Consider the following 27,143-nt stretch of genomic DNA (forward strand, 5'->3'; position numbering starts at 1 on the left):
CCCTAACCCCTAACCCTAAACCCTAACCCTAATCCCTATGATTTTCTCAACTCATTATTTTGGTGCGTTTCTTCATGTATTTCATGAAGGGTTAGGAATTCATTAGGGTTCATGAACCCTAACCCTAACCCCTAAACCTAACCCCTAGCCCCTGGCCCTAACCCTAACCCCTAACCCCTAACCCTAAACCCTAACCCTAATCCCTATGATTTTCTCAACTCAACTCATTATTTTGGTGCGTTTCTTCATGTATTTCATGAAGGGTTAGGAATTCATTAGGGTTCATGAACCCTAACCCCTAACCCTAACCCCTAAACCTAACCCATAGCCCCTGACCCTAACCCTAACCCCAAACCCTAACCCTAATCCCTAACCCCTAACCCTAACCTCTAACCCCTAACACTAACCCTAACCCTAACCCTAACCATAACCCTAAACCCCTAACCCTAACCCTGATCAACCCAATCATATATACCATTTTTATGGCATAAATCGCAGCAAATTTGGTATTTCCTGCTCAAGTAAATCGTCTCTTTCGGAGACGAGTGAAATTGTATTTCCAAGAGAGTGATCAAGTCCTGAGAGAAGCCGTGGATGGCTGTGTTATCGGCGGATGTCGCTCGTATTTGTCAACCGTGGGCTCGGGAAGCCCTCTGACACTCACCTGACTTCAATCGAGAGGTTGGCATCGCTCACGAAGATTCTATAGTCCAAAATAAAGACTCAAGTTTTGAGAAAAAAAAACGTCTTGACAGAAAATACCCTCACTTTCACTGTCCCTCGTCTCTGTCACGTTTTGTGAGGTGGTAGTTGGAGGACCCCAAAAAGGAAGGAGGCAGGGAGGAGCAGGGTGGATTGACCAAAATGTATTGAACAAAATATAAACAGGAATACAATGGAGAAACTAACTCCCCAAAACTCACTCCAATAAAGTCCAGAAAAACCACAAGATATCAAAGTAGCAAAAAAAAAACCTAAGACAGAAAACAAAACATGACACGTGCACAGAGACACATGATGATGATCCGACACAGACTGTTCGGGCAGCGAGTCCTTTTCGCCACACACTAACGAAACAATGAGCAACAGGTGTGCCGCTGCAGGAGGAGCTCTACAGTGCCACCTGTTGTTCAAAAACAGAACCACCCTAACAGTCCTTCTCTCTTTATCTCGTCACTCCACTCTCTCTCCGTCTGATCATCTCTTCCCCCGTCTCCATCCTCTCATCAATCTCTCTCTCGCTGTTGTCACTCATCCCTGCCTGTTTCTCTCTCTCTCGCTCTCTCTCCCTCATCTATCTTGATCAATCTCTCACCCCTCCCATTTCTGTCTCATTTCTGTCCTCTCCCCCTCCCGGCCACCTCCTTGTTGTTGGTTTTTCGTACGCGTTCAGTGCTCAGAATGGCGTCGCTCGGCCTCCTCGTGCTTGGCGCTGCGCTGCTCCAAGCCGCTCAGGTAGGCGCCATCGCGTCCTTCCTCTCATCGAGCGTGGTGCTCTGCTTTCTTTGGCTGTTTCGCTTCCATTTTGTGGAAGCGAGATGCGTGCGTGTGTGTGTGTGTGTCCTTGCTTATCTATGTGTGTGTGTGTGTATGTGTGTGTGTGTGTGTGTGTGTTGATGAATGTTGCATTTCATCTCCTGGTCACCATAGTGACAAGCGGCAGTAGCCCATAGCAACAAGGCTTTCCAGTCTCTGGTGTCCAGTGTGTGTGTGTGTGTATGTATGTGCGCATGTCCTTGTACTAATGACATTGTGAGGACCGGCATGAGTTTTATCAAAGGTAGTGTATTGGATAAGGGCGCCCCCTGTGTCTAGAAATGTGTCTCTTTCGTTCCTTCGTCAAGCAGAAAGGGTGGTCCTCGCTTTGTAGGCCTTTTGGCTTGGTCCTCATTGTGCCTATAGTACAGGAATGTGTGTGTGTGTGTGTGTGTGTGTGTGTGTGTGTGTGTGTGTGTGTGCGTGTGCGTGCGTGTGTGGATAAAGATGCCGATGACAAACATGACTTCATGGCAGCCTTCCATTTCTCTACTTGTATGCCATGTCTTGATTTATCGTAGTTGCTTGCGATTGCAATACGAGGGGAGCCGAGACGACCGGCGACAAATTCCTCGGCCAATAACGATCGGATTGGATTCTGATTAAGTTTGAGTGTAAACACAGGAAACGTTTGGATTTGCTTGGGAAAAACAACACCGCATCAAATGAATTGGAAGTAGCACAGCGGACTGGGAGGGGGGGGTGCTCCCATGGAACTAAGCATGTCGTAAACCGCCAGGAAAATGGCCTTTTGTCAGTGTGCGCTTGCAGCTCGCGGAGGAGTCGGACGTCAGAACCTGTTGGCCTACGACGATGACCGGGATGAGGTGATGTCATATCCGGCCTACTACCGCTCCGACGGCTGGAGCGGGCCCAGCTTGGAGCAGGCCCTTCAGCGATTGGTCGAGAGGGGTCAGCGGCGAGAGCAGGACCAGGAAGAGGCGGAGGAGGAGGAAGAGGAGGATGAGGAGCAGCAGCGCCGGACAGGTTGGCTAGGACGTTTCGCCGTGACATTGCGCGGCTTCTTAGCGCTAACGAATATTCACGTGAGTTGACCGATGCAATCCGGTGTGTCACTTTCACGCAGCCACCATCGCCACTTTGCTGCGCTTCCTCGCCAAAGCCGAGGCAGCGGGATCGGTCGACCCGGGGGACCTGCAGATGGAAGGAAAGGACTTCCGTGGCCGGGGCCGGGGCGCGAGCATGGGGAGGCCCCCCGCGGCCTGGTGGACCCTGGTGACACCGCAGCTGCTTCAGGCCCTGCTAGACAGGTGACGGGATGGTCCTTAATCTGGAGGATGTCATCAAGCTTTTTTGAAGAGCTCGCTTACAACTCGTGGCGGCATTTGGGCATTGCGGTTGGCACGAGTTCTGAAGTTTGGGGTCAGCATCTGGATGCGAGCCTTCCTCATTGTAGTTTTCAAGTTCTCCCTGCACTCGGATGGATCTTTCCATCCACATTCCCAAAATCAGACGAGTTTAAAAGTCAATAAAGATGAGCTGGACTCTCTAAAGCATAGGTGTCAAAGTCCGGTCCTGGAGGCTTTGAGGGTCCTGGGACCGGACTTTGACACCTATGCAAATTCTGACCGATTTTTTTTACTTTCTGGACCTGCAACTGCCAATTCTAATTATCGGTTGTGTCACGTCAGCGCAAAGATTGAAAGGACCGGCGATAATTTCAAAACGATGGCCATGACAGGAGCATCGCCAACGAGTAAAACCCTCCAACTTCCTTCTGACTTTTTCGTTTTTAGTTTGTGACTGGAAAAAATGGTGAGGTGGAAGACCGGCATTCATCTGACTAGATAAAGACTCTACAGACCTGTTGAAGTGTCTTTACAGACCACATGGACTTTCTAAAGAGTCTTTACAGACTGGTTGAAGAAGCTTTAGAGACTAGTTAGACTCTCTAAAGAGAGTCAAGAGTTTCCGACAAATCTTGACAGACTAGTTTATGAGTTTTTACTGACTGGTTGGACTCTCTAAAAAAAAGCAAGTTATTGTTTGTAATTCATTCAGTATCAGCCGATTCTAGACCGAGTCTGAAAAGACGTTCAGAAACGTCTTTGGGAGTGAGTGAGTTAAGAGTAAAAAAGTAACGTGTGATTGGCAGGATGGAGCCACGGGTAGGTGGAGCCCAGCTGGCAAAGACGAGACTCGAGCGATTCCGGGGCGATAACTACGAAGACCTCGGCGACGATGTGAGGTAAGCGGCGCGCATCGCTCAGTCCACTGAAGGCCGAGAGACCCTCATCGCGGTGTCCCGCCTTCTCAGACACTTACTCGCGAGGATCCTGCCAATCATCAGCCCTGACGATGGCCCCTCCAACCGGCGCGCAAGACGGGATCTATCCGTCGCGGAGCCCCCGGTAAGCGCCCGCCGGAGAAGCCGGCGTTCTCTGGGGGACGAGGACGACGCGCCGCCGTCCGACAGCGAACCGCTGCTGAGGGTGAAGAGGCTGGGCGAGGAAGAACAGGAGGGCCGGCGGCTTCAGGCGCCGCCAAACGCCAACGCGCGCTACGGCGCCCGACGCCGGAGAGCCGCCCTCAACCACGCGCTGCTTCACCAGATTGTCAACTACATGAGAAAGTAGGCGGCCGGGAAAGCAAACAAAGGAGGAAAGAAGCGGTTGAGCAGAATCGTCTTTATTGTCATGAACGTACGCATATTTATTGCTCACTTTTATCCTTAAAAATCCTTAAATAATGCCCCATCGCCGTGATCCGCGTACGCTACTTTAACCATTTACGGGGCCGGCCGGAGGGGAATGATTTCCAGCACGCCCCGCCCGACAGAATAATCACCGAGGGTCCTCTTGAGCGATATCTGACAAGCGGGCCTTTGCTGAATTTGATCGCAAAAAGGAAAAAAAAATTAATCGCAAATTGAACCTGATTATCGGGAATGGGTATCAACTATTTTAGGCAATCATTTTAGGCATCTTGGGTGCTCATTTGTGTCGTTTTGATGAGGGCAGCCAAGTTCCAAGCGGCACCACCAAGATCAGCATTTGAAGCGCAGTGCTTAAGTTCCTTCTAGTCGTCTTTGTGCACTCCAGCTTGTCATGTGATCACAAGTCTGCGTGCCAGCGTGGGCACACTATATACAAAAGTAAGAATAAAGTTGAAAAATGTCGGCCATGTTTCAACGTCACTCGACTTGACACACGTCACACCAACGCGATGAATGCTTGCTACCGCGCAGGCGGCAGGAAACGGTGGCGGACGCGTGGCGGACGCGTGGCGGCGGTTTTTGCCATCCGAGTTACACACGGCAGGACAAGCGGCAGTGTATAAGACAATGTCGATTTGAATCAGGTCGTTTGCAAGTCATTTAGCACCATGCTCTCCACAAAAACGCGTTATGTGCCCCAAAATGAAAAATCCCCCCCCCCCAAAATGTCTTCATAGTGCACAACACGAAATCGACACCGAACTGTGATCCCAAAACACTTTAAAAATCTTTTTTTTAAATCACAACACCATCCTATAAAAATAAATGGCATGCAAGATGATTTGATTTTGGGAGGACGCATCTGTAAAAATACGCCGGACTACTTTCTCTTTAGCCATTACAGGCCTTTTTTTATTTTTTATTTTTTATTAATCATACATAAAGTACATAAATAGTCTAATTCGTAAATACAGTGTATGACAAAGGACTCTTTATCTTTCCTTGGGAACGATACTGTATCTTTTGTTGAGCAGCTAGCCGTTAGCGGTTGGCGTTCACACCGCCAAAAACCATTCGGATCTTTCTCTGCATCACCTTCAAAGATGACCACTCCGCTTTCTTCTCTCCTGCTGTCGGACCTCGACTGGAAATTTCCGTCACGCCCGCAGTTGGCTGTCTGCTGGTGGCCGACCTTAGCTAAGCCTCTGCTAAGCTAGCACGTTAGTTGTTGCGCACTCATCTCACACCTCAGTACTACTGTCTTGAGTATTCTCAAAGGCTGACATGCTAACAGTAGTTATACAAGCACACAACAACTACAAAAAAACAAAAATCATATTAGCCTAACACTTGGTACAGATGAAAACACTGTCTGGAAATGTGACACGTACTGTTCAACCTCGCCGTTGCTAAGCTAAGACAAAGCAGTTGTTTTTAAACATCTTGACAGAGTTCACATGATAAGGCGGGGAAAGAAAATGTCTGACTGTGTTCTTTTGTGACATACAATGTCATGGAACAAGAAATAACAGAAGCTAGGCTAACTGTTAGCACCGGATAATAGCTCAGGACAACGGGGCCTCCGCCTAACGCGATTGGAAAGACGCTGAAATTGTGTTATCACACTCGACTGAAGCGAGCCATGCAAAGAGAAGAAGGACTTGCCTGCCGTTGTGTTTGGGAGCTTACGATGCGCAAACTGCACTTAATGCTAAATGCTAAACTTAACACCCAAATGCTAAACGCGCGACGTGCTTGACAACAAGGAGCTGATCCAACAACAACAGTTCCACCTTTCATCATCATCATACGGGGTGTTTTCACGACATCGCCATGATGTCATGGTGACGACGATGTCATCGTTTGTTCTGAGAAGGAAGACAAGGAAGTCCCGCGGCGCCTATGCCGACATCAGCAGTCCTGTGGTCGCGGGACACAAGAAGTCAGGTTGTCTCTTCACATGTGCAACTTCCCGCCGCGCCCGAAAGTACCTTCCTTGCCGAGCGGCGGCAGCAGGGCGTCTTGCCTGTTGGCCAGCACAAACGCCAGTGTGGCCAAGATGGCGGCGTCCAAAACGCCCAGGATGGCGAGGATGAAGGCCCAGTGGATGGAGCAGTTCCCCGACGAGAAGCTGCCCACCTGGCACGCACAACACGCGCCGCCGTCAACCATTGACGGCGTCGAATTAAACCAAAAGTCTCGAGACGCTCACCGAGTCGCCGCACAGGACTCTCATCTCGGGACTCTCCCATGAATCGGGGAACAGCAGACAGGCTAACGCCAAGCAGAACCCTGAAGACGGAGATGGGAGCAAATAACCAAACGTGCAAGTCCCAAGTCCTAAAAACTCCAGTCAAGCCGCGTGAGCGGACGCCGGCGGCGATGAGAAGCGAGCGCGCCTGCTGTGAGCTGCAGCCAGGCGCAGATCTTGTAGACGGTGGCGGCACTGCAGAATCGAAAGAGGCAGAGACAAACCACGCTGGTCCACACAGCCCACAGGGACACGCCGACCAGGACTGCCACGGACTGGAAGGACGGCAGGGGGGACAGGCTGGACAGACGGCCGCGGCAGTCGGGAACCGGCCTGTCCGACTCCAGACACACCTGATGTGATGTGGGAGGACACGGCGAGAGAGTCCAAGTCAAGGAGACATCCGCTTGTCCTCAAATCGGGTCAGTTTCCAAAATCGCTCCGGTAAACAAAGAGCCTGAGCTGAGATTTGTGCCCTTTGTGTATTTTGAGCAGTGCGTAACAGTGATTTGGTGTTTAATGGTTTTACTTAAAAAAAATATACCCATTGTTATGGTGTGTGTGTTTTAATTGAAAATTCATTGAATGGACATGAACATAATGAATTACCGGTAATCAAAAAACTTCTGGACAAGGGGTGTCAAACTCATTTTAATCGCGGGCCAATTTTGAATCGCGTCTTTTTTGGAGGGTTGTTATGACAGTAAAACCACAAAATGATTACACAAAAAAATTAATAGATTATAATTAATTAATAGATAAATTATAATCGTTTGTTGGGTGTAAAGAGGGTAACAAAATTACTGCCAAATTTTGGTCCAGATTTTTGGGTTGTTGACATTCGCGGGCCACATAAAATGCCCTGGCGGGCCAGATCTGGCCCCCGCGCCTCGTGTTGGACACCCGTGTTCTCGACCAAAATCTGAACTTTTTATTGCTGCAAATGGCGAGCGTACATCGGCGAAGTATCCTCTCGATGGCAGTTTGCAATCACCTCAAATAATCCCAGGGTGCCAGTGGGCGGGGCCGGCCCCGTCCCCGGATGGCGGACCTCGGCGGTTCCGATCCAGGACGGCTGCACCAGGATGACCACCTGGATGATGGCGAAGCACAGCGTGCACACGGCCCACAGGGCGCCCACCGCGCGGGCGCTGCGTACGAACTCCGTCTGGTACAAGCGGGACAGGTCGCCCAGGCCGGGGGTCGCCGCCGCTGACGTCATGACCGCGCGCACCGGCCCACGTCACTCAGACTTCCTCGGAGGATGGCGTCAAAAAAAAATCAAAATAAGATCACTGAATGGACGACACGAAATGCTCGTTCGCGATTTTCATCCATCCAAGCGTGGGCACATCTTCACATTTTTAGCATTTTAGACTTTCTTCAATGAAGCTAACAGAGGAACGGGAAAGACGCACATTGGGCAACTTGAGTTCAGATTCGAAACTCAACAAGGTCATGCGAATGCGCTAACCGCATCGTGTTGCACAAAACGAAAAAAAAAATGACGTTCGGTCTATCCAAAACCCTCAATACTCGAACGCAGACGTGCCAGATGATCCGCAGGCGTGACATTTTTGCAATAAAATCCGACAACGCCGAGTGATCGTCATCACCACCGTCTGGGAATTTTGCATCATACGGAAAAGAAAAAGCAAAACAAACCAACCTGCAGCAGTTTCGCGCGCACGCCGTCTAAGAGCGACGCGGACGCAGCGCGTTCCCGTCTGGTCCAACGACGCGCGTGCCCGCCAGCGAGGATGGGAAAGACGAGGACGCAAATTGACGCTCCACCACAGCGACGCCCGCAGGCGGACCGAGGAACAACTTTTAAAAAAATGAATTTACAGGGGAAGCCGCGGATTCATCAACTTCCCCTTTCTTTTCTTTTTTTGGAGGCGTGGGGGGGGGGCATATTTTTCATGGAAAGTGCTTACTGGAGGTTAATCGGCGTTTTTTTATTTTCTTCTGAGGAGGATCGTTCTCAGCTTTATGCAAAGCTCGCTGATGAGCCCGTCATTTGAATCCGGTGCGTTGGAAGAGGGCGACATGTAAGGTAGGCTGGATTGGTCATCGCGACGTCACTGGTATATGGACCACGCCTTGATTGGCGACCAGTTCGATTGTTTTTCAAGGTGCGTCGAACTTTGACTACCAGTCCAGTGTCGGTCTATTTGACTCGCGCTCCCTCATGAGAATAAGCGAAAATTAAATCAAATAAAAATGCATGGCTGGATGCTGTATGTGACCGCATCCTGTTTTTCTCCTGCCACGAGACTACAGAGCAAAAATAAAGAACCTTTAACCTTAAAAAAACATTTTTTTAATGATTATTGTTGTATAGAAACATGATTGCACAACAAACTCCTCAAGTTGCCACGGCAACCTCAACATCCTAACGTCAACACGATTCATTGGGTAGAAGGCAAAGATGGACAGTCCCAGTTTCCATGAAGTAGAGCGAAAGTTTTCCTTCGAGCTTTGAGTATCCCCGTCTGCTTTGTATTGCTTCTCCGGGTGTGGTTTCAGGGTTTAGAAATAGCGTCACTATTTTAGCCCCGTTAGCCCGCTCATGGCTTTTCCTACCGTATGTTAGCATGAAGCTAGACGACGTTTGTGATATTTAGTTTAGTCAATTCCGTTTCCTTTAATGTGTCAGTTTTATGGTAAACTTCAACTGGGAGTGACAAAAACCTGCCGGAGGCAAGCACGCCCTTGCCTCTCATTTGGGGAGGGTGTCGTCTTCTTTTCGCTCTCTCAGAGCGATGTGAGTCCGCCCGTTTCGAGACATCGCGCAGGTGAAAACGCTCATCATTGGAAGTGCATTTTATCAAGTTAAAATGTTGTTGAAAGTAGGTGGAAGTAATAAAAAATGATCAAATATGTACAAATGTGAGCACGCTTCATTTTCATCTTGGTTCTCCTAACTCCAGGGTGGCATCTCCTCTCCGAACTTGGCGCGGTGGGCGGCGCTCTTCGCTTCAAACACGGCCTGCACGCATTAACGAGGTTATCGTATCACAGCGGTACAACTTTTCTACTCGTTTAAAAAAAAAAACACAGCAACATCAATTTGTTTTGTGCGAAACTGCGGAAAAGTTGAGAGAGGGAGACATTTTTTTGGGTACCGTACGTTCGAAATAAGCAGTTAAACATCACCTGGTTGTGCACGTAGGACTCGCACGCATAGCACCACACGGAGAGGTCGCAGAAACTCAGCACCACCGGATGATCGGCCGTCGCAGCGTGCATCAACATGTGCTCGTTGACGTAGCGGCCGCACGCCACCTGTGTGACATCATAATTAATTTTTGACGTTTGGCCTGACTTTGCACTGGTCGAGAGGAGCTTAAACGGGGCGTTTGCGCCGTTGTGGGATGGAACGTAGCTGAGTCCTAGCCAATCTTTGCAGCATCCCTCATTTGCATTAAAATCAGGGCGGTCGGAGCACACGCCTTGCTCGACGGAAACAGACTCGCTGGGGTTTGCGCATGACATTAGCAGGTAAACTGCAAGATTTCCCCTTGCGAATGACACAGTCGCCCGTGCATGTGACACGAACAGTCGCTTTAGACCTGGTTTTAAGTAGTCTAAAGTTGAGTCTACTTTGTCCCTCATCAAATTACAAGATATGCCAGGGGGCGCAACACCTGGAACGCCCAGCAGGGCAGATCCGCCCATTTTTATGCTAACTGGACAATCACCTTGTAGCAGGTGAGGCAGATCCAGTTCTCTGCCTTCGAGGCACAGTCCTGACAGTGCTGGAAGATATCGATACCAGATGGGGGGAGGGGCTTGATGGCGTCCAGGTGAGGACACCAGGACAGAGGGTCCACCACATACATGGGAGCCTGCAGACACACACACACACACACACACACACACACACACATCTGAGTTCATTTGAGTAGGAAATTCCAGAGTAGTAATGGAGTCCCGACCGACCATCTGCACGCCACACGTCAGCTCCAAAGTTCCCTGAGGCTTGGACCAACCGCACGCTCCCCCAGGCTCCGCCTCCTCCCCAGGGTCAACATCTGTCGGTGCGGGGACGATGACGACCTGAGTGTGATCACAAGAGATAACGTTGGCAGGCGCTCAGAAAGAAAATGTGAGATAAACTCCGTCAACTATGAAACGTCCTTCACCGAGCGGTTACATGATCAAGAGTCGGGCGGTATTTGCTGCATTAATCTAATAATTCATCTTTAATGTGATTTATATATCATACGCTTGTGTTCACAGCTGCGGTTGCCCTATCAATAAAGTTGAGATTTGTTTTGTTCGTTCATTTTTCTCATTTAAAAAATTGCTTTCATTCATTATTCATCAGCTAAAAATAATTAATTATTCATCCGTCCATTTTCTAATCCGCTTCTCTTCACGAGGGACGCGGGGGAGTGCCTATCCCAGCTGTCTTCGGGCAGTAGGCGGGGGACACCCTGAACCGGTTGCCAGCCAATCGCAGGGCACACATCGACGAACAAACATTGCCGCCCACAATCACACCCCGGGACAATTTAGAGTGTTCAATTAGCCTGCCTTGTATGTTTTTTGGAAAATGGGAGGAAACCGGAATACCCGGAGAAAACCCACCCAGGCACGCGAAAACATGAAAACTCCACACGGGGTTCGATTCCGGCTCTGGAATCGAACCCTGTGTGGAGGCAGACGTGCTTAGTAGCGCATGGTTGCCCACCGCTGGCACAGAGGCACAGATTACCCCCCCCCCCCCACTGCCATACCGGCTGCTTGTTGTCATGGCAACACTGATCCGATGACACCTCAAGCCTGCGAAGCCTCGAACTCACCGCTGGCTGTGAGCTTTCTGCTGATCGGCTGTGCTCAGGGGACACGTGACCTGACTCGGTCCCGGACCGGTTCTGCTCAGACGTCACTTCACTTGACTCGGCTTCCACGTCGGGCGGGTGCGCGCTTGGACTGATGTCCAAGCTGGCCAAACCTTGAGTGAGCTGGTCCAAACTGTGGTCCGCCTGATTGGTCCAAACACCAAAAACCAATGTCAACCCTTGCCACGCTGCACATAAATATGATTTTGTGTTTTTTGTGTTGGTGCTCTTACTGTGTTGCCCTCCAGTCCAGCAGGGGGCAGGGGTGGTTGCTCTGGACCACTCTGTCTTGACCTCCTGCCTTTGCTTTTTCCACTGCGCCTCCGATGAGCGCTCGGGGAAGGTATAGCTGCTCGCAGGGATTCGGGGACTAAGAACAAAAGGATTTAGATCCCTTCTAAATGTGCAAAAAAATATTTTTTCAGACTCTTGTTAATTAACACAAAAGTGGACAAAACCTGATCGAAAAATATTTGTATTATATATATTTATATATATTCATTTATAGTTATCTGAAGTTAAAAATGTATATTATACTGTTCAAAGGAATGCGAAACATTGAAGGTCTTGAGGTCATTTTTCTGCCGCGAGGTGAATTTCAGGCTGGAATTTGGTCGGCACATTTTTCTTTTCAAATTTTGAGAAAATAAATCGCAATATGACGCAACGCGTGGACTCCTGCCCATTTTTTTTTCTCATTTTAAAGTACTACTAATCCCCAGATTGCACAAAAGGGATAGCTAGCTAGCTAGCTAGCTAGCTAGCTAGATAGCTAGATAGATAGATAGATAGATAGATAGATAGATAGATAGATAGATAGATAGATAGATAGATAGATAGATAGATAGATAGATAGATTAGATGAGTCATATGTGTCACCCAAAAAGTTTGGGTGACACATAAACCAGACACACTGGCACTCACTGTTTATCCGCAAGGACTTCCAGTAGGGGGCGTGGTGCCGGATGACCTCATTGATGACTGCCACGGCGGCGTCGTGAGGTGGTGGGAGGGGCGTCGCCAGCGAAGGGGGAGGATCACCCAGCAGCACGCTCGTGCACATGGCCATGGAGTCGGAGATGGACGTCAAGTTGTAACCGCCCTGCGAGGTGACGAGGGTCAGGCGGAACATCGTTTGTCGGTTAGCGTTCGGGCGAGGCGATCATTTGCTTTGATGGATCAATTCGTGGTTCTTTGTCAGGGTGATCGCGATTCGTCATTTAATTGAAATGTTGGGTCACTAGAATGAGAAAATCGAACGCACCTTTGAAAAGGTCAAAGGAAATTTGTCATTTAATTGATATTTTTCAAATGTTGGGGCACTAGAGTGAGAAAATCAAACGCACCTTTGAAAAGGTCAAAGGAAAGCTACGCAACGCACAGGGACGGCGTGATGGAATTTGATTTTTAGGCTCGGGATGAATGACAAGGACGTGATGAAAAGCTCGGCATCGCAAGAAATCGTGAGCACCGAGAGACGTTCGAAGAGGCTGTTGAGAGCCAGCTTGCTTGACCGGCGGGGGGGGGGGGGGGGGGGGGGGGGGGGGGGGTGGGAGGCACCGCTTGGGTGCTCTCGGGGATCACGGTCCACCAAATGAAAACCTTTTGTTATAATATCAACGCTTAATGCGGGAATAAAATCAAAACGTAAAATGCAATAAGGTGTGCGTTTTTAAACGCACCGATTAGGTCAGTGAAACCAGTCAGTGAAGGTGCGCTCGATTTGTTCACCCTTTAGTCCGAAAAGAGATCAGTGCTACTTCATGTGCAAAAAAAGTCATTTTTTGGCACAAAGTCACCTCCAGTATGAGTAAAACTCGGCCACCCGCCAACGACATCAGCATGTGGGTGAGGTGGGCGTAGCACTCGGGGGTCACGCGGTATCCGCCCAGAGGGTCTCCCCGCGCGGCGTCGAATCCGGCCGACACCAACACCAGACCTGGATTGAACTGCGAGGCAAGTCGCGGGGCAAGTTCATTGCGTACACGCGGCAGCGTATAGACAGAGCACAAAATTCGTGTGCGCCACCTCAATGGCGATCGGCATGACGACGTGGTGGAAGGCGGCGAGGTATTCGGCGTCACCCATCCTGCCGCCGCTCCATGCCACGTTGACGTTGAAGCCCGCCCCCTTGGCCACTCCCACCCGATCCGGGGCGGCGTCGTCCGAGGACGGGAAGAAGTCGCCGTCGTCGTAGCGATGGAGGGAGACGTAGAGGACGCTGCGTACGGGGGGAAGCCGCGCCGGCGGCTGAGCCGTCACCGATCGGGCGTGACGCACGGCGGGTCACGCCGCGACCTCTCACCTGTCGTCGTCTTCAAACATGTGCTGCGTGCCGTTGCCGTGGTGAACGTCCCAGTCCAGGATTAAAACTCGGACGGGCGCGCGCCGGCAAGTCTTCTGCGCGTGGCGAGCGGCGAGCGCCGCCGTGTTGAAGAAACAAAAACCGCACGCCGTCCCGCTCTCGGCGTGATGGCCGGGGGGCCGCACGATAGCCACGCCGCTTCTCACCTGCGCACAACGGACCCGGTTGGCAGGAGCCAGCGTACCTCACCTGAATTTTTTAGCCCACAACAACACGGATGTACGGGTTCGCTACCTGTCCGGTCATAATGTGGTCCACGGCGTTGAAGCAGCTTCCAGCGGCCAGCAGGGCTGACTTGAAACTCTGATTGTTGATGTAGATGGAGTTGAACTCTTGGCCCAGTTGGTGCAAATCCCTGTTCTTCATTGTAGAGGTCGACTTCATCCGCCGGATGTGGTCCGCACTGAAAAAACGTGAACGTGCGCAGTCATCATGAGCGTGCGTGTATGCGCGCGCACCACCTCGACGGCAATCCGCCTCAAAAAAAAAAATAAATAAATAACAGTCCCTGCTCAGTTGACCCTCTTTTCAACTCATTCATTCATCTTCCGAGCCGCTTGATCCTCACTAGGGTCGCGGGGGGTGCTGGAGCCTATCCCAGCTGTCTTCGGGCAGCAGGCGGGGGACACCCTGAATTGGTTGCCAGCCAATCACAGGGCACACAGAGACAAACAACCAACCGCGCTCACACTCACACCTAGGGACAATTTTAAAGTGTTCAATCAGCCTACCATGCATGTTTTTGGAATGTGGGAGGAAACCGGAGCACCCGGAGAAAACCCACGCAGGCCCGGGGAGAACATGCAAACTCCACACAGGGAGGCCGGAGCTGGAATCGAACCCGGTACCTCTGCACTGTGAAGCCCACGTGCTAACCACTGGACTAGCGGGCCGCCCTCTTTTCAACTCACACAAACAAATTCACCGGTCCAAGTTTAACCCCGAAACACCTCCCCCACCCATATTTTTCACTCTCCGAGGACTAAGCATACCACCACCCACACACGCTCGTTTCCGGTCTTTCTGCAAAAAAAAAACAAAAAAAACGACATCATTCGTCCAGGGAGGCCGGAGCTGGAATCGAACCCGGTACCTCTGCACTGTGAAGCCGACGTGCTAACCATTGGACTACCGGGCCGCCCTCTTTTCAACTCACACAAACAAATTCACCGGTCCAAGTTTATCCCCGAAACATGTCACCAGTCAATCGTTTTTTCAATATGGGGGCCCACTCTCGCTCCAAGTCGGCCAGAATAGGTCGAGCCGTAATCCTGAGCAGCATAAAACCGTTTTTGAAACGTACGTGTGACACATGGCGAGCTCCTCCTCGGTGGCGAAGCGAGACGGAATGCGCCGGCAACGTTCCACCAGACCGAGCTCCTGATGCCTTGAGAAGATCTTGAAGATTCTTTGCGGCTGCTCGGGGTGATGCCTGCGGACAAAAAGTGGAGCTTAGCGGACCACGTCGGTCATCCGGTCCAGCGCCGGACGCCCACAACCCGAGTACCTGTCCCACAGGTTCAGGTGCTCCATCATTCTCTCGTCGTATACCAGGCCCGTTGTCGTGGCAGCGGGACACGGCGGGCACACCTCGTCTGTTGCTAATCTGAGGACTTGTCCTTCAGCATGATGGTCGCCCTCTACAGGAGACACGATGCAACACACCCAAGCTAAAAACGCAATTGCTGCAAAGTTACAGGATTGTGTGTGTGTGTGTGTGTGTGTGTGTTCACCCAGCACTTGAAGTGAGGTCCAATATGGATACAAAGCTGAGATGCTCTCAGAGATGGACTTCAGGGCACTAACGCACAGAAAAAAAAAAAAATTATAAACTATTTTATGACCATTTTAGTGCACAGTTAGCCCCGTGTTAGCCCGACAGTCTCCAAATGTCGTGGCATTGCCGAATCAAGCCATTTGGATTTTCTTTCAGTTTGCAAGAGTTCCCGGGTGTCTTCATAATCAATCCATCAAACTTTATTTCAACATAAAAATGCAACTCAAAGTGCCGTGCAATTCACTCATTCACTCCCAAAGACGTTTTGAAACGTCTTTTCAGACTTGGTCCAGAATTGGCTCGTAATCAATGAGTTAAAAGAGCGTCCAAGGTCATTCATTCCCGGAAAAAAACTCGCCAGGGGAGGCTTCCCAATCAGATGCCCGAGCCACTTCATCTGGCTCCTCCCCACGTGGAGAAGTAGCGGATCGAAAGGAGAGCCCGGATGGACACCCTGCAGAGAAAACTCATTTCGTCCGCTTGTCCCTTTCGGTCACGAGCTACGGGTCGGAAATGCGGGTTGTAACGTAGATCGAGCGGTAAATTGAGAGCTTGGCCTTTTTTGGCTCAGCTCCTTCTTCACCGCGACAGACCGATACAAAGTCGGCATCACAGCAGAAGCCGCACCGACTGAGGACCATGATAATAAATGCCATGAATACAAAACAAATACAAAAGAGGAGCACCCCCCCCCCACTCCCCCCCAACATACACAGATGCAACCAATTCTAGACCAAGTCTGAAAAGACGTGTAAAAACGTCTTTGGGAGTGAAGGAGTTAAAAGGCCAGTGCCGGAGGACCTTTGGATCCGCGTGGGTTGATATGATAACAGATGGCCCGAGACCGTTAATAAAAGCACCTTAAAATCAATCCTGAAACACACGGGGGCGGGGGGGGGGGGGGCAGGGCTGCACTGAATAACATGTCCGTGTCACATTTTCCTCCCAATAGCGCACAGAAGCAACGACTATCGATGTGCTCGCGAGTGTATTTCTTGCCATGGTTGGACGAGCCCTCACCCCCCCCCCCCCCACACATTTCAATATTTTCAGAGACAGGAAAATAATTAAAAGATTGACTTTGTTGATAGGACCAAGTCCACCGAAAGTCAGCAAAGAATTTCAACGAGGTGGAGTTGACGTGAACGGTTAAAACCATTTTTCTGTAAATGCTTAACAAACTTTTCATTCGGCTTGAGTGAAGACGGAAGATCCCAGCTTTCATTTTGAGGTAACGCGACCGCCTCCTTGGCAATGCTCATTGATTGTGGGAATTGCCCTCCACAACCCAAAAGGTCATAAAAATGTGAGGAAAAATTCTAAAGTGTCATCCTGTGTGTGTGTGTGTCAGGTACCAGTCAGAGGGAGCAGTGGGCGGAGCCATTGGTGCACAGGCTCCCCCCAGCAAGGCACGAACGCAAGCGGCAGCACCCTTCGCTGTCGCCTGCAGGTCGTAACCTCCCTAAAGGTGCATAAAAAGACACACACGTGCATCGGTACGGATAAAGTTGAAATGTAAGCCTTTTTTAGACCACGGGTGTCCAAGCTTTTACGTTTGAGGGCGGCTGACAGAAAAACGGCCCCCTTAACCCTCGTAGTCCACCGTTTGCGATAAATGCAAAATTATGTCTTTGAATCAAAGGCAAAAGCATTCTGAAAAACACGAGAGAGCTGAAACGTATGTGGGGGGGGGGTTCTAAAATGGCCGAAATTTCATGACGTCACCGGCTGATAATTCTCAGGCATTGCAGCGATAATAAAAAAGGTTTTGAGTCCGTAATCTTCACATTTTACTGCCCTCAAAATGGTCGAAAAGCAGCGGAGGATCAACTCTTTGCTACTCCCGAGACAACAGCTCAAGGGGCGATCGCCTAGCTTTGTTGTGGGGGTGTGCTATATACGAGGCTGATAGCGCTATGTTATCATGTAATTACCAGGAAGTCTCGTGCTAGGCTTTCAAAGTGCGAGCGCAGCCGATCGGGGGGGATCACGACCCGCCCCCGATGGCGTGCTGGTGGACGCGGATCGGACACAGGCCAGGGAGCCTTTACCACTGCCCCCCCCCAAAAAAGGCGTGCTTACCCGCGGTTTTGCGGCAGTGGGAAAAGGGGTATTGGACACCCTTGATTTAGTTTGTTGCCATTCACCAGAAGAAGAAAGAAAATGACAATTCTGAACAATTGGCTGAATTACAACCAAAATGGCCTCAATGCTTTGTCTTCTTGTATGAATGAATAAATAAAGAGAGAGAACCAGAATATAACTTTTCTCGTAATATGTTCATACATGAGGCAGCCATGTTGGTTTTGTGTTTTCATACGTGCATATTGTTTTTTTTGTTTTTTTCTTTTTACCTCCAGAGCCAAAATGAGTTGACCTTCTGCCAAAGACATCAGCATGTGCGTTAGTGTCTGGAAACATTCGGGACTCACGCACATCTGGCCCTGAAAACAAACAAACAAACATACAAACAAACAAACACACACGATCTGGGAGTGTGGCGAAATCATGTCGAGATCATGAATTTTTCTGTTGATCCCCACATAACGTGATTTTGGTCTTGCAAGTATTTCTTCATATTTGCAGTCTACGCTAGCAAAAGAGCAAGGGAGCCCAACGTGATGTGATAATCACCCCGGCGTACCTTGGGATCCCCCAGTGCGGCATCAAAACCAGCAGACACCAGAACCAGCTCCGGCTGAAACTTCACCCACGCATGGACGCACGCAGTTAAAAGTTAGAACGGAGATGGGGTGGGGGGGGGAACCAAATTTTTAATATGGAAGTGCGACGTCAACAGTTTTCTGGACAGGACGCAGTGAGCATTACCTCGTAGGCGACCGGAAGCAGCAGTCGCTGGAAAGCACACATGTAGTCGGCGTCGCCTTTTCCGGCCTGAACGGGGAGACAGCAAAGTTGTCAGTAAACGGAATCGGGGTTTTTTTTGGGGGGGGGGGGTTCATTAGAGATCATTACAAATCATGTCACTTTATTGATCTATCTGCCAGGGTGACACAGTGACAGGCAGAACAACGGAATTGTCACGTCCCGCGTTTGCCAGCAGGGGGCAGGCTTCCTGCTTGCCACCTGCACACCTGCCACCCATTTGTGATTAATGACACACGCTTTATTTGGGCGCTCTGGCAGTCCAAACTCACTGCCGGAGTATTCCACGCCGTGCCATTACTCTTACCGATCACTTCTCGATTTAAATTGTTGATTTAAAGCCTAGTGGCTATTATTGCGTGTTATCATACCATCTCGTGTGAGTTTGTATCGTTCTCCTAAATATTTCTCCTTGCTATTTTTCCGCAAGCGTTTTCTGTTGTCTCCTTATTTATTTCCTGGTCCTTATTTTGACCAGCGCTTTCTGTTGTCACAAATCACAAATGATTTCTGAATGGTCAAAGGTCGCGGGGACGCTACGCTTGAGAAGAATTGACATGACTGACCGCGGACCAGGCCAGGTTGATGTTTCGTCCTTCGGCGGGGGCGCCGCCCACAAATGTGCTGTCAGACTCCGGCAGGTGAGGCCAGAAGGCAGCCCGGTCAAACCTGTGCAGGCTCACGTACAGCACGCTGACGCATGCATTCACACGCATTTGAGAAGAGTTCAACAGGACGAGGCTTGTTATTGTTGTGTTGTTTCAAAAAGTAGGGAGAGGTCACCTGGGGTCGTCCTGGAACGCACGTTGGACACCTTGACCGTGATGAACGTCCCAGTCCACGATCAACACCCTGACGCAAAAACACGATTGAACGCGTTTCAGTCAGTGGCTTCCATTTTTAACATCCTCATTTTTTGGGAAATCTTCACTGTGTCTGAACATGTCCTCAGTTTGCTTCTAATTATCCCCCATTTTGCATCTGATTGTGTCAAAATATTCTCAGCAAGTGGCAACGGGGACACTGCGTCGCATGCGCCCTCTGACGTCGCGGCGACCTGAACATCTCACGCCCACCGTCCACATCACAGCATGACGCAGCGTAGCATCGTTGGGCCCTTGCAGCGCAATGAATGCCTTCGACAACGGGTGCGCTGCGCATTTGCTTCGTGCGCTGCGAAAGGTCCTTAAATGTCCCCATTGCGTGTGTGTGTGTGTAAAATTTCTAACTAATCGGCACGTTTTGTGTTCGTGAGTTCTTCATGTGTTGCGAAATCAGTGGGGGGTCCAAACTTTTACGTTTGAGGGCCGCGTGCATAACAACGGAAGCACAAAAGGGCCGCTTTGAAATTCGTCCACTTTTTGAAACACGCAAAAAATCAGTTCCATATCGTTTGTGTTGTCGAGCTCATTTCAAAATCATGGAGGAAATTTCCACGTTTTTGGGGTGGCCAACAGCCCCCTATCTCACAGAATAGATCCGGCTCTGCATGTCAGTCACAGCAGCCAAATCTAGACCTTCAGACCCCAAAAAAGAAAGTTGACGTTTATTCAAACAGTTACATGAGGACCATCCATGTGACGTCTTCATCTCTCAGCCATAGAGCGCAAAGTGCCTCTAAATTGGAATGATCTTAATTCGCAAAAGTTTTTTTTTTTGAGGAAAAATTGTATCATTCTTTTCATCATTTATTTGTATCATTGAATATAGAGAGAAGTTCGAGAGTACAGAAAATTTTGAGTTATTTCTTTTTTTTTTGGGTGTGGGGGTCCTTAAAAAATGGATGACGGGCCTCAAATGGCCCCGGGTCGTAGTTTGGACACCTCCCGGTCTAAATCTTCTGTGTCTAAATGTCCTAACTGTGTGTCCACATGTCTTCGGAGTTACGCGAGGAGCGGAATACAGACCAACCCAACCGAAACTGTCAAGTGTTTGTTTTTCAAAAATCCTTCCATCCCTACCTCGTACAAACGTCGCCATTTTGCGTCCAAACGTACTCACTTTTGTTTCTTAACGCACCTTTTGACTTTGTGTTTGCTCCGAGCGTAACGAGCTGCAATGGCCACGTTGTTGAAAACACAAAAACCGTTGGCCTCGTTTGACTGAGCGTGATGTCCTGGAGGCCTGACAAACACACACACACACACACACACACGTTCTGAGTTGGTTATTGGGGGGGGGGGCTGAACACCTCATCACAGCCTTCAGATCATACCTGATGACAGCAAAGCCGTTTCTCAGTTCGGATGTCAACACCTGGTCAACTAGCTGGAGCACCGAACCCACCGCCAAAATGGACACCTGGAAGGTCTCCTGTAACACGCATACAACAGATATTTTTGTGTGGGTGCGTGTGTGTGTGTGTGTGTGTGTGTGTCCGTGTGTGTGTGCTTACCGGATGGATATAAACGGAATCATATTTGTCAGAAAAGCGATGCAGTTCTGTTTCAGACATGGTTTGAGTGGACTTAATCAGCTCGATGTGGTGCTTCCTGGAGGGAGGACATGTGGCAACACACACCACAAACGCCACATCGGAGAAGATGTCAAACATGAAGGTGGATTGTTTCATGTTTCGGTGAACTCACGTGTGCACGAGTAGAAGGTCTTCATCAGTGGCTGCTCTGGGCTGAGACACACACACACACACATCACACTTCAGTCTCCTGCTTCAGCAAAAAAAAAGTCAGAAGGTCCAACGTCTCACCTGCACTTGAACGCAGCGTGACAGCAGCCCTTGTCTGTCCAACTCTTCCATGATGGATGTCACTCTGGCTGGACTTTCTACGTGACTGAACAATGAGGCCAGTCATGAACAGGGTCATGTGACATGCGTGCATTCTACAGCGGTCCTTCGCAAATAGTGGGGCGTGGAGGAGGCCCCGAATTTTAGAAGGAAGTTCTCAATGTCACCGACAGGCACGCTCAATCTGACGAGAAGCTGCAGGTGACACGTGACCCCACTCCAAAAAGGAAGCCCAAATATGGGCATCATATACTTGGGTGTCTTGAAAGGTGCTTATAAATAAAATGTATTATTATTCATTCATTCATTCATCTTCCTAACCGCTTGATCCTCACTAGGGTCGCGGGGGGTGCTGGAGCCTATCCCAGCCGTCTCCGGGCAGTAGGCGGGGGACACCCTGAATCGTTTGCCAGCCAATCGCAGGGCACACAGAAACGAACAACCATTCGCACTCACACTCACACCTAGGGACAATTTAGAGTGTTCAATCAGCCTGCCATGCATATTTTTGGAATGTGGGAGGAAGCCGGAGCACCCGGAGAAAACCCACGCAGGCCTGGGGAGAACATGCAAACTCCACACAGGGAGGCCGGAGCTGGAATCGAACCCGGTACCTCTGCACTGTGAAGCCGACGTGCTAACCACTGGACTACCGGGCCGCCCTTCTGTTATTATTATTATTATTATTATTATTATACAAGCCCCTTGAATGAGGCTCTTCACGCGTTTCAGAGGTCAGATGACAAGAAATGTTTGTGTTTTATTAGATGGCATGTTTTACATTTTTGTATGAGTGGACAGTGTGGGGACCATATTTATACGGACTGCACTGAGAGAGACTACACGGTACAAGGTCGTGTTCAGTGAGCTTACTTGGGGTCCCACAGGTTCCGATGTCGGGTGAAGGTCTCAGAATAAACCAAACCTGTTCCACTGGCGGATGACCTGCTGGACAGGTCCTACACACACACACACACACAAACACACACACACACAGAAACACATCTAAACATTATTTGGGGCCCATTGGCGACTCCTATCCACAGATTGCGAAAGGTTCTTCTGTGATGCGACTGGTTCCGCTCACCAGCCGCTGCAGTTCCACCTGAAGCTCCTCGTCGCGGTCTTCTCGGTTCCTCGACATTCTCCCTTTCTTCTTTGCCTCCTGCAAGCTGCCACTTTTCTTCTTCCGCTGATTACCTTGAACCACGCCTCCCTGTACTCCCTGTACGCACACGAACGCACACACCCACACACACACGGCTGCTGCGGTAACAGCGTAACCAATAAAGATAACTTTGTCGAACTTGAATCTGATGAGAGTTTTTTTTCAGAGCCCCACGTGATTGTCAAGTTAATATATCACCCACGTTTTAAGTCCTTCATCAAACATTGAGTGAGTTAGTGTTCACTTGAGCTACCTGAGGGGGCAGACGAGGAGACCTCCTAACTGACTTTTGTCCACATGATGATGATGATGATGCCAATGGTGGAGACTCATCGGCTCCAGACGACATCTCGGACTAGGTTCAATGAAACAAGCCCCCCCCCCCCCCCTGCACCCATTAGTAAACACACATACACATAAACAGCACATACACACCACTGGAATTTGCTTATGAAATTGACTGCATAGCGACACTTCAAATAAAACAACGCTTGTTTTTTCCAGTGGGGCCTGACCGATTATTGGTTTATAGTCACGCTTAGTGTGTGTTCTAAAATACAAGAAAGGCGTCTCGAGTTTTTATTTTGAAGTCATCACTTCATGGCAAAGGAGAAAAATGGAGTCGAAGTAATGTCACTCGACGTTAAGGGCCAGTGACTTTACTCGTTATGTTGCTCGTGTATGTCGAACATTTATGAATCGGAAGTTCAAGTTCAATTCCTCCCCCAACCCAAATATTGGAAGGGCAAGTTCAATTCCTTTGTTTTAGTTGTGTACCGAAGACAATTGGCTTTCAGATCAAAATATGTGACATCATTTGAGAATTCCATCTTTTATTTCACGGTATATCTAGGTGAGTAAAAAAAAAACTCAGGACAGAGCACCTTTTTTTTGAAGGCATCCCTTTTTCAAATGAGCAAAATTATCAGAGCAGACACGATTCAATCAACTTCAAGTGAATCACATATTCTAAATTGTGTTATTTGCTGGCAGAACCCTGAACCTGCAATCACGGCATCAAATCTGTGGGTGTCTTCAAATTGACATGAACAACGCGGACGTTTTGGTAAAGGAAATGGAGCGCTCCTTGTCTAAAAACTGCAATAGATGTCTGGAGAAGATGCGCTCCATTTGCTTATCCAACTGTCCAGGAACGATTGTGACGTTCTTTCAAGAGCTGCTGTGGACTAAACCTCAAGCTCAGGCACTGCACACACAGAAATGTCCCCGGACTTTTTTTATTTCGGCTGATGTCAAAGCCGCTACGTAATCATCATGACTGCCCCTCAGTCTCTCAGACATGACACTATTATTACTATGGCATGTGCACGTCACTCCTAATTCGTGGCTACAAATAAGTATGCGCGTAATAGAAATACTGTGGAAACAGGCATTCACTTAATTGGAAAACATCATCATCAACAACAACATCAACATGAGCGTACTTACAGGAAACTGCGTTTTTGATTTTACTCCTAAACGCATACGAAACGACGCACAATGAACGCGTCATAATAGAGCGGCGCGGCCTCGCCCCGTGATGTCATATTTTTGCGCCCTAATGTCAGCTCGAGAAAACAAGCAAACGACGATGGTACCACCTGCTATACACAAAACTAACCCAGATTCTCATGGTACAGTGGATTCGAAGGTGCTGCGGTATGAACGGTTTATTGACGACGTACTGAAGAAACGTTTACAGTAAGAGACGGATCACTACGCGTGATTTTCTGCACGTTGCATCTTCGCAAGAGAGTATCTGAATTTGACAGCAACACGTTTCCTTGGGGCCTTCATAAATACGTTGATGCGAAGTCTGCATAATGTGTTCCTGGCGAAGACCGTTCTCTTCGTATTGTTATCCAAACGTCGGCGCGGTGGCATTTAGGTGTACCGTCCCTTCAAACGCGACAGGCATTTTTCATCGCAATTAAAACCATTTCCCTGGATTTGTAGACATTTGTACCGAATATTTCTTGCAAGAGTGAAATTTGCTTGTTTTGCTTGTGGATTTTCCTTGTGCAGTGAGTAAGCCCTCAATGCACCGGCCGACATAGTGATGATAAAGATGTCAAACTCAGAGCCCGAGTCGCCACATCAATTAATATGGGACTTTCATTCAAATAATTGGTAGAGTTACACGAATATTGCTCAAATCTCTACCAAAACTTTAATTGTCATCCATCGTAAATAGTAATGTTGATATATTGCAGGCATTTTTTTTCAGCGACTTAAACATATGACTTGAACTATTTCTCGACTATTGACTTCAATACTAATCCATCACTTCGTTGTGTGTGTATATAATTATATGACTTGGCAAATCAAACATTTATGGTTTCATAGGCCTTATGGCCCTTAGAGGGAAAATGAAACTAAATATGGCCTAAATGTGGCAACATTGCAGAGAAGTTGGCACTGTTAAAAAAAAAAGGATCACGAATAATATAATGAACTGGCCTATTGAAGAGATGCTGCGCTTTTATAATCGTGACATGACGATGATGACGTTGTATCAGTTTTAATGTCGTGATATTGCCGTTATCCTTCCATCCCGTCTTAATGTCACAACCTGCGTCGACTGTTACCTGAAAGTATTAATTTAACTTTGCAACAGAGAGAAAAATCTGAAAACAATTAATCTGCCATTTTTTTTTAACTGATTATTTTAGGATGCGGGGGATATTTAAATGTCCTCATCTTTGTCTGAGGTATTGTGTTAATGTGTAAATTAAAGAAGAAAAAAAAGAAAACACGAGCTAATAAATGCCGATCAAATAGGCTGACCGATTAATGGTTCGCACCCTACGTTTCCACACTCACCCTGTGTCCTTTTCAGAAAAGTGACGGAGCAACGAGATGCTGTTTATGAGCAGATCTCTCATTACCTGCAGCTGAAGAACACATTGCAGCGTCTGCAGGTCCACGCATATGCACATTTACGTGCGCACACACACACACACACACACACACACACACACACACTCACACGTTTTTAATGTGTATTTATATACAGGAGACAGATTCTCATCGACTCAAGACCGATGTTGACCTGGGCTTTAACTTCTATGTTCAGGCCGAAGTGTAAGCGCATACATTTTTCCCACGTACAAAATAATAACGCTGAATTTAGTGAGACATATCTTTATACCCGTACATAAGCACAGTGCTAATCAACAACTTTCTTAAAATATATGTGTGTGTGTGTCTATATTCATTCATTCATTCATCTTCCGAGCCGCTTGATCCCCACTAGGGTCGCGGGGGGTGCTGGAGCCTATCCCAGCTGTCTTCGGGCAGTAGGCGGGGGACACCCTGAATCGGTTGCCAGCCAATCGCAGGGCACATAGAAACGAACAACCATTCACACTCACACCGAGGGACAAGTTAGAGTGTTCAATCAGCCTGCCACGCATGTTTTTGGAATGTGGGAGAAAACCCACGCAGGCCCGGGGAGAACATGCAAACTCCACACAGGGAGGCCGGAGCTGGAATCGAACCCGGTACCTCTGCGCTGTGAAGCCGACGTGCTAACCACTGGACTACCGGGCCGCCCCGTGTGTCTATATATACACACATATTTATCTATACACATATATACACGTGTGTTTATATATAAAAATATATATATACTGTATATAATATACATGCATCTATAATGAATGGAAATGTGTGTACATAAATAATAATAACAATACATTTCATTTGTAAGCGCCTTTCAAGACACGCAATGCACGCTTGTCCCCATCTCCACAGGGAGGACTCATCCAGGATCTTTGTGTTAGTGGGCCTTGGCTTCTTCGTGGAAATGGAGCACGCTGAAGCTCTTCACTTCATCGACAAAAAGACGAGTCAACTAACGGCGTCAGTGAAGACTCACACGACTTAACGGGAAACAAGAGACAGATAATATAGCTGACAAAAATCCAGTTTGACTGTCAACATTTTACAAGCGTTGTCCATTTTGACACGCCCCCCCCCCCACACACACACACACCCTCTCTAAGATCGCTGCCCATTCTAATTTTGCTTGGGTGTGTATGTGTGTGTTAGCTCCACAGATCAGCTGACTAAAGAATGTGCCAAAATTAAAGCAAACATCCGCCTGATGCTTCAGGTCAGTTTCATTTTCCTCATGGCACACACAGAAGCACAATCACTTTCATAAAATCAAGTCAAGCTTCTTATGTTTAGCGACTTGTTCATGCAGTTTGGTAGAGCTTGATGCCGTTTTTTTTGTTTGTTTGTTTTCGGAGACCCGATGGATCACTGGCACCCGATGGTCACTGGGTGCCGACTGGCAATCATTGTCCCTGTATTGTGTTGATGTGGTTCTCGGTCCACAGCATTAAAATTGGAGGGCACTCTCAGGGTTGAAGTCCCTCGGCCACTTTTGACCTTTGATGACTCTCCTGTTGTCTTTCAGGGTCTGCGAGAACTTCAGGGTCTGACCGACCTTCCAGAACGCAGCAGGAGAGAAATCTTCTAGATTTGTACCTCCTCAGAACCCCTCATGAGGAGAGACAATGTCCGGTCGCACACGACGAGGAGGATCAACCTGAACATTTCATGGTTGTTCTTCTGGAGTGACCAGATTTGGTGGATTTTCAAATGGACACGTGCAAGCAAGAGATGCTACGCCCACACCCGGAGGGTTTGAGGGCAACTTGATGAAGAAGGTGTTGTTTTCATATCCAAACGTGGGCCATTGATACGGCGACATGTGGCTGAATTAAGTCAAGGACTGGAGAAATAATTGTCACACACTGTGTGGCATTTCACAAGTTGGATTATTTTCATGTAATTTCTCACAATGTAAATAAATGGACAAAAACTCAAAATGTTCCCAAAATAACTTTAGATATTTTGTCTGTATGGAACCTGGGT

The 27,143-nt window shown here is 48.6% G+C and overlaps 4 protein-coding genes across 7 annotated transcripts; 2 read left to right on the forward strand and 2 right to left on the reverse strand.

The window, feature by feature from the left end:
* The first annotated feature begins 1,231 nt into the window (after positions 1-1,231).
* Positions 1,232-4,675, forward strand: pcsk1nl (proprotein convertase subtilisin/kexin type 1 inhibitor, like). Its single transcript, XM_052058346.1, has 5 exons — positions 1,232-1,455; positions 2,295-2,523; positions 2,624-2,807; positions 3,653-3,745; positions 3,815-4,675. The coding sequence occupies exons 1-5, from the start codon at positions 1,402-1,404 to the stop codon at positions 4,131-4,133; spliced, it is 879 nt and encodes a 292-aa protein (XP_051914306.1). The 5' UTR covers positions 1,232-1,401; the 3' UTR covers positions 4,134-4,675.
* A 314-nt stretch (positions 4,676-4,989) lies between these two features.
* lhfpl4b (LHFPL tetraspan subfamily member 4b) lies at positions 4,990-8,328 on the reverse strand. Of its 2 annotated transcripts, XM_052058349.1 has the most exons (6): positions 8,134-8,328; positions 7,459-7,720; positions 6,613-6,817; positions 6,426-6,505; positions 6,205-6,352; positions 4,990-6,133 (listed from the first exon to the last, which is right to left on the reverse strand). In XM_052058349.1, exons 2-6 carry the CDS (start codon positions 7,684-7,686, stop codon positions 6,114-6,116), a joined length of 681 nt encoding a protein of 226 aa, XP_051914309.1. In that variant the 5' UTR covers positions 7,687-7,720; positions 8,134-8,328; the 3' UTR covers positions 4,990-6,113. The 2 variants fall into 2 exon arrangements, with proteins under 2 accessions (XP_051914309.1, XP_051914308.1); XM_052058348.1 differs by lacking the exon at positions 8,134-8,328 and having other exon boundaries at positions 7,459-7,815.
* Positions 8,329-8,764: 436 nt separating this feature from the next.
* hdac6 (histone deacetylase 6) lies at positions 8,765-23,807 on the reverse strand. Of its 3 annotated transcripts, none has more exons than XM_052058334.1 (29): positions 23,706-23,807; positions 22,510-22,611; positions 22,176-22,304; positions 21,962-22,047; positions 21,050-21,134; positions 20,931-20,971; positions 20,738-20,834; positions 20,558-20,655; positions 20,362-20,466; positions 19,126-19,194; positions 18,909-19,035; positions 18,286-18,351; positions 18,101-18,160; positions 17,811-17,900; positions 16,812-16,918; positions 15,413-15,480; positions 15,187-15,319; positions 14,983-15,111; positions 13,914-14,082; positions 13,620-13,825; positions 13,343-13,535; positions 13,114-13,263; positions 12,239-12,416; positions 11,548-11,684; positions 11,276-11,458; positions 10,410-10,526; positions 10,169-10,315; positions 9,624-9,752; positions 8,765-9,456 (listed from the first exon to the last, which is right to left on the reverse strand). In XM_052058334.1, exons 1-29 carry the CDS (start codon positions 23,739-23,741, stop codon positions 9,388-9,390), a joined length of 3,306 nt encoding a protein of 1,101 aa, XP_051914294.1. In that variant the 5' UTR covers positions 23,742-23,807; the 3' UTR covers positions 8,765-9,387. The 3 variants fall into 3 exon arrangements, with proteins under 3 accessions (XP_051914294.1, XP_051914295.1, XP_051914296.1); XM_052058335.1 differs by having other exon boundaries at positions 22,510-22,639; positions 23,705-23,739; XM_052058336.1 differs by lacking the exon at positions 22,510-22,611.
* Positions 23,797-27,111, forward strand: uxt (ubiquitously-expressed, prefoldin-like chaperone). Its single transcript, XM_052058353.1, has 6 exons — positions 23,797-23,957; positions 25,096-25,177; positions 25,273-25,340; positions 26,013-26,120; positions 26,310-26,373; positions 26,683-27,111. Exons 1-6 carry the CDS (start codon positions 23,797-23,799, stop codon positions 26,743-26,745), a joined length of 546 nt encoding a protein of 181 aa, XP_051914313.1. The 3' UTR covers positions 26,746-27,111.
* Positions 27,112-27,143: the final 32 nt, after the last annotated feature.

The sequence above is a fragment of the Hippocampus zosterae genome, chromosome 2, assembly GCF_025434085.1.
Source record: "Hippocampus zosterae strain Florida chromosome 2, ASM2543408v3, whole genome shotgun sequence".
Taxonomy (NCBI): Eukaryota; Metazoa; Chordata; class Actinopteri; order Syngnathiformes; family Syngnathidae; genus Hippocampus; species Hippocampus zosterae.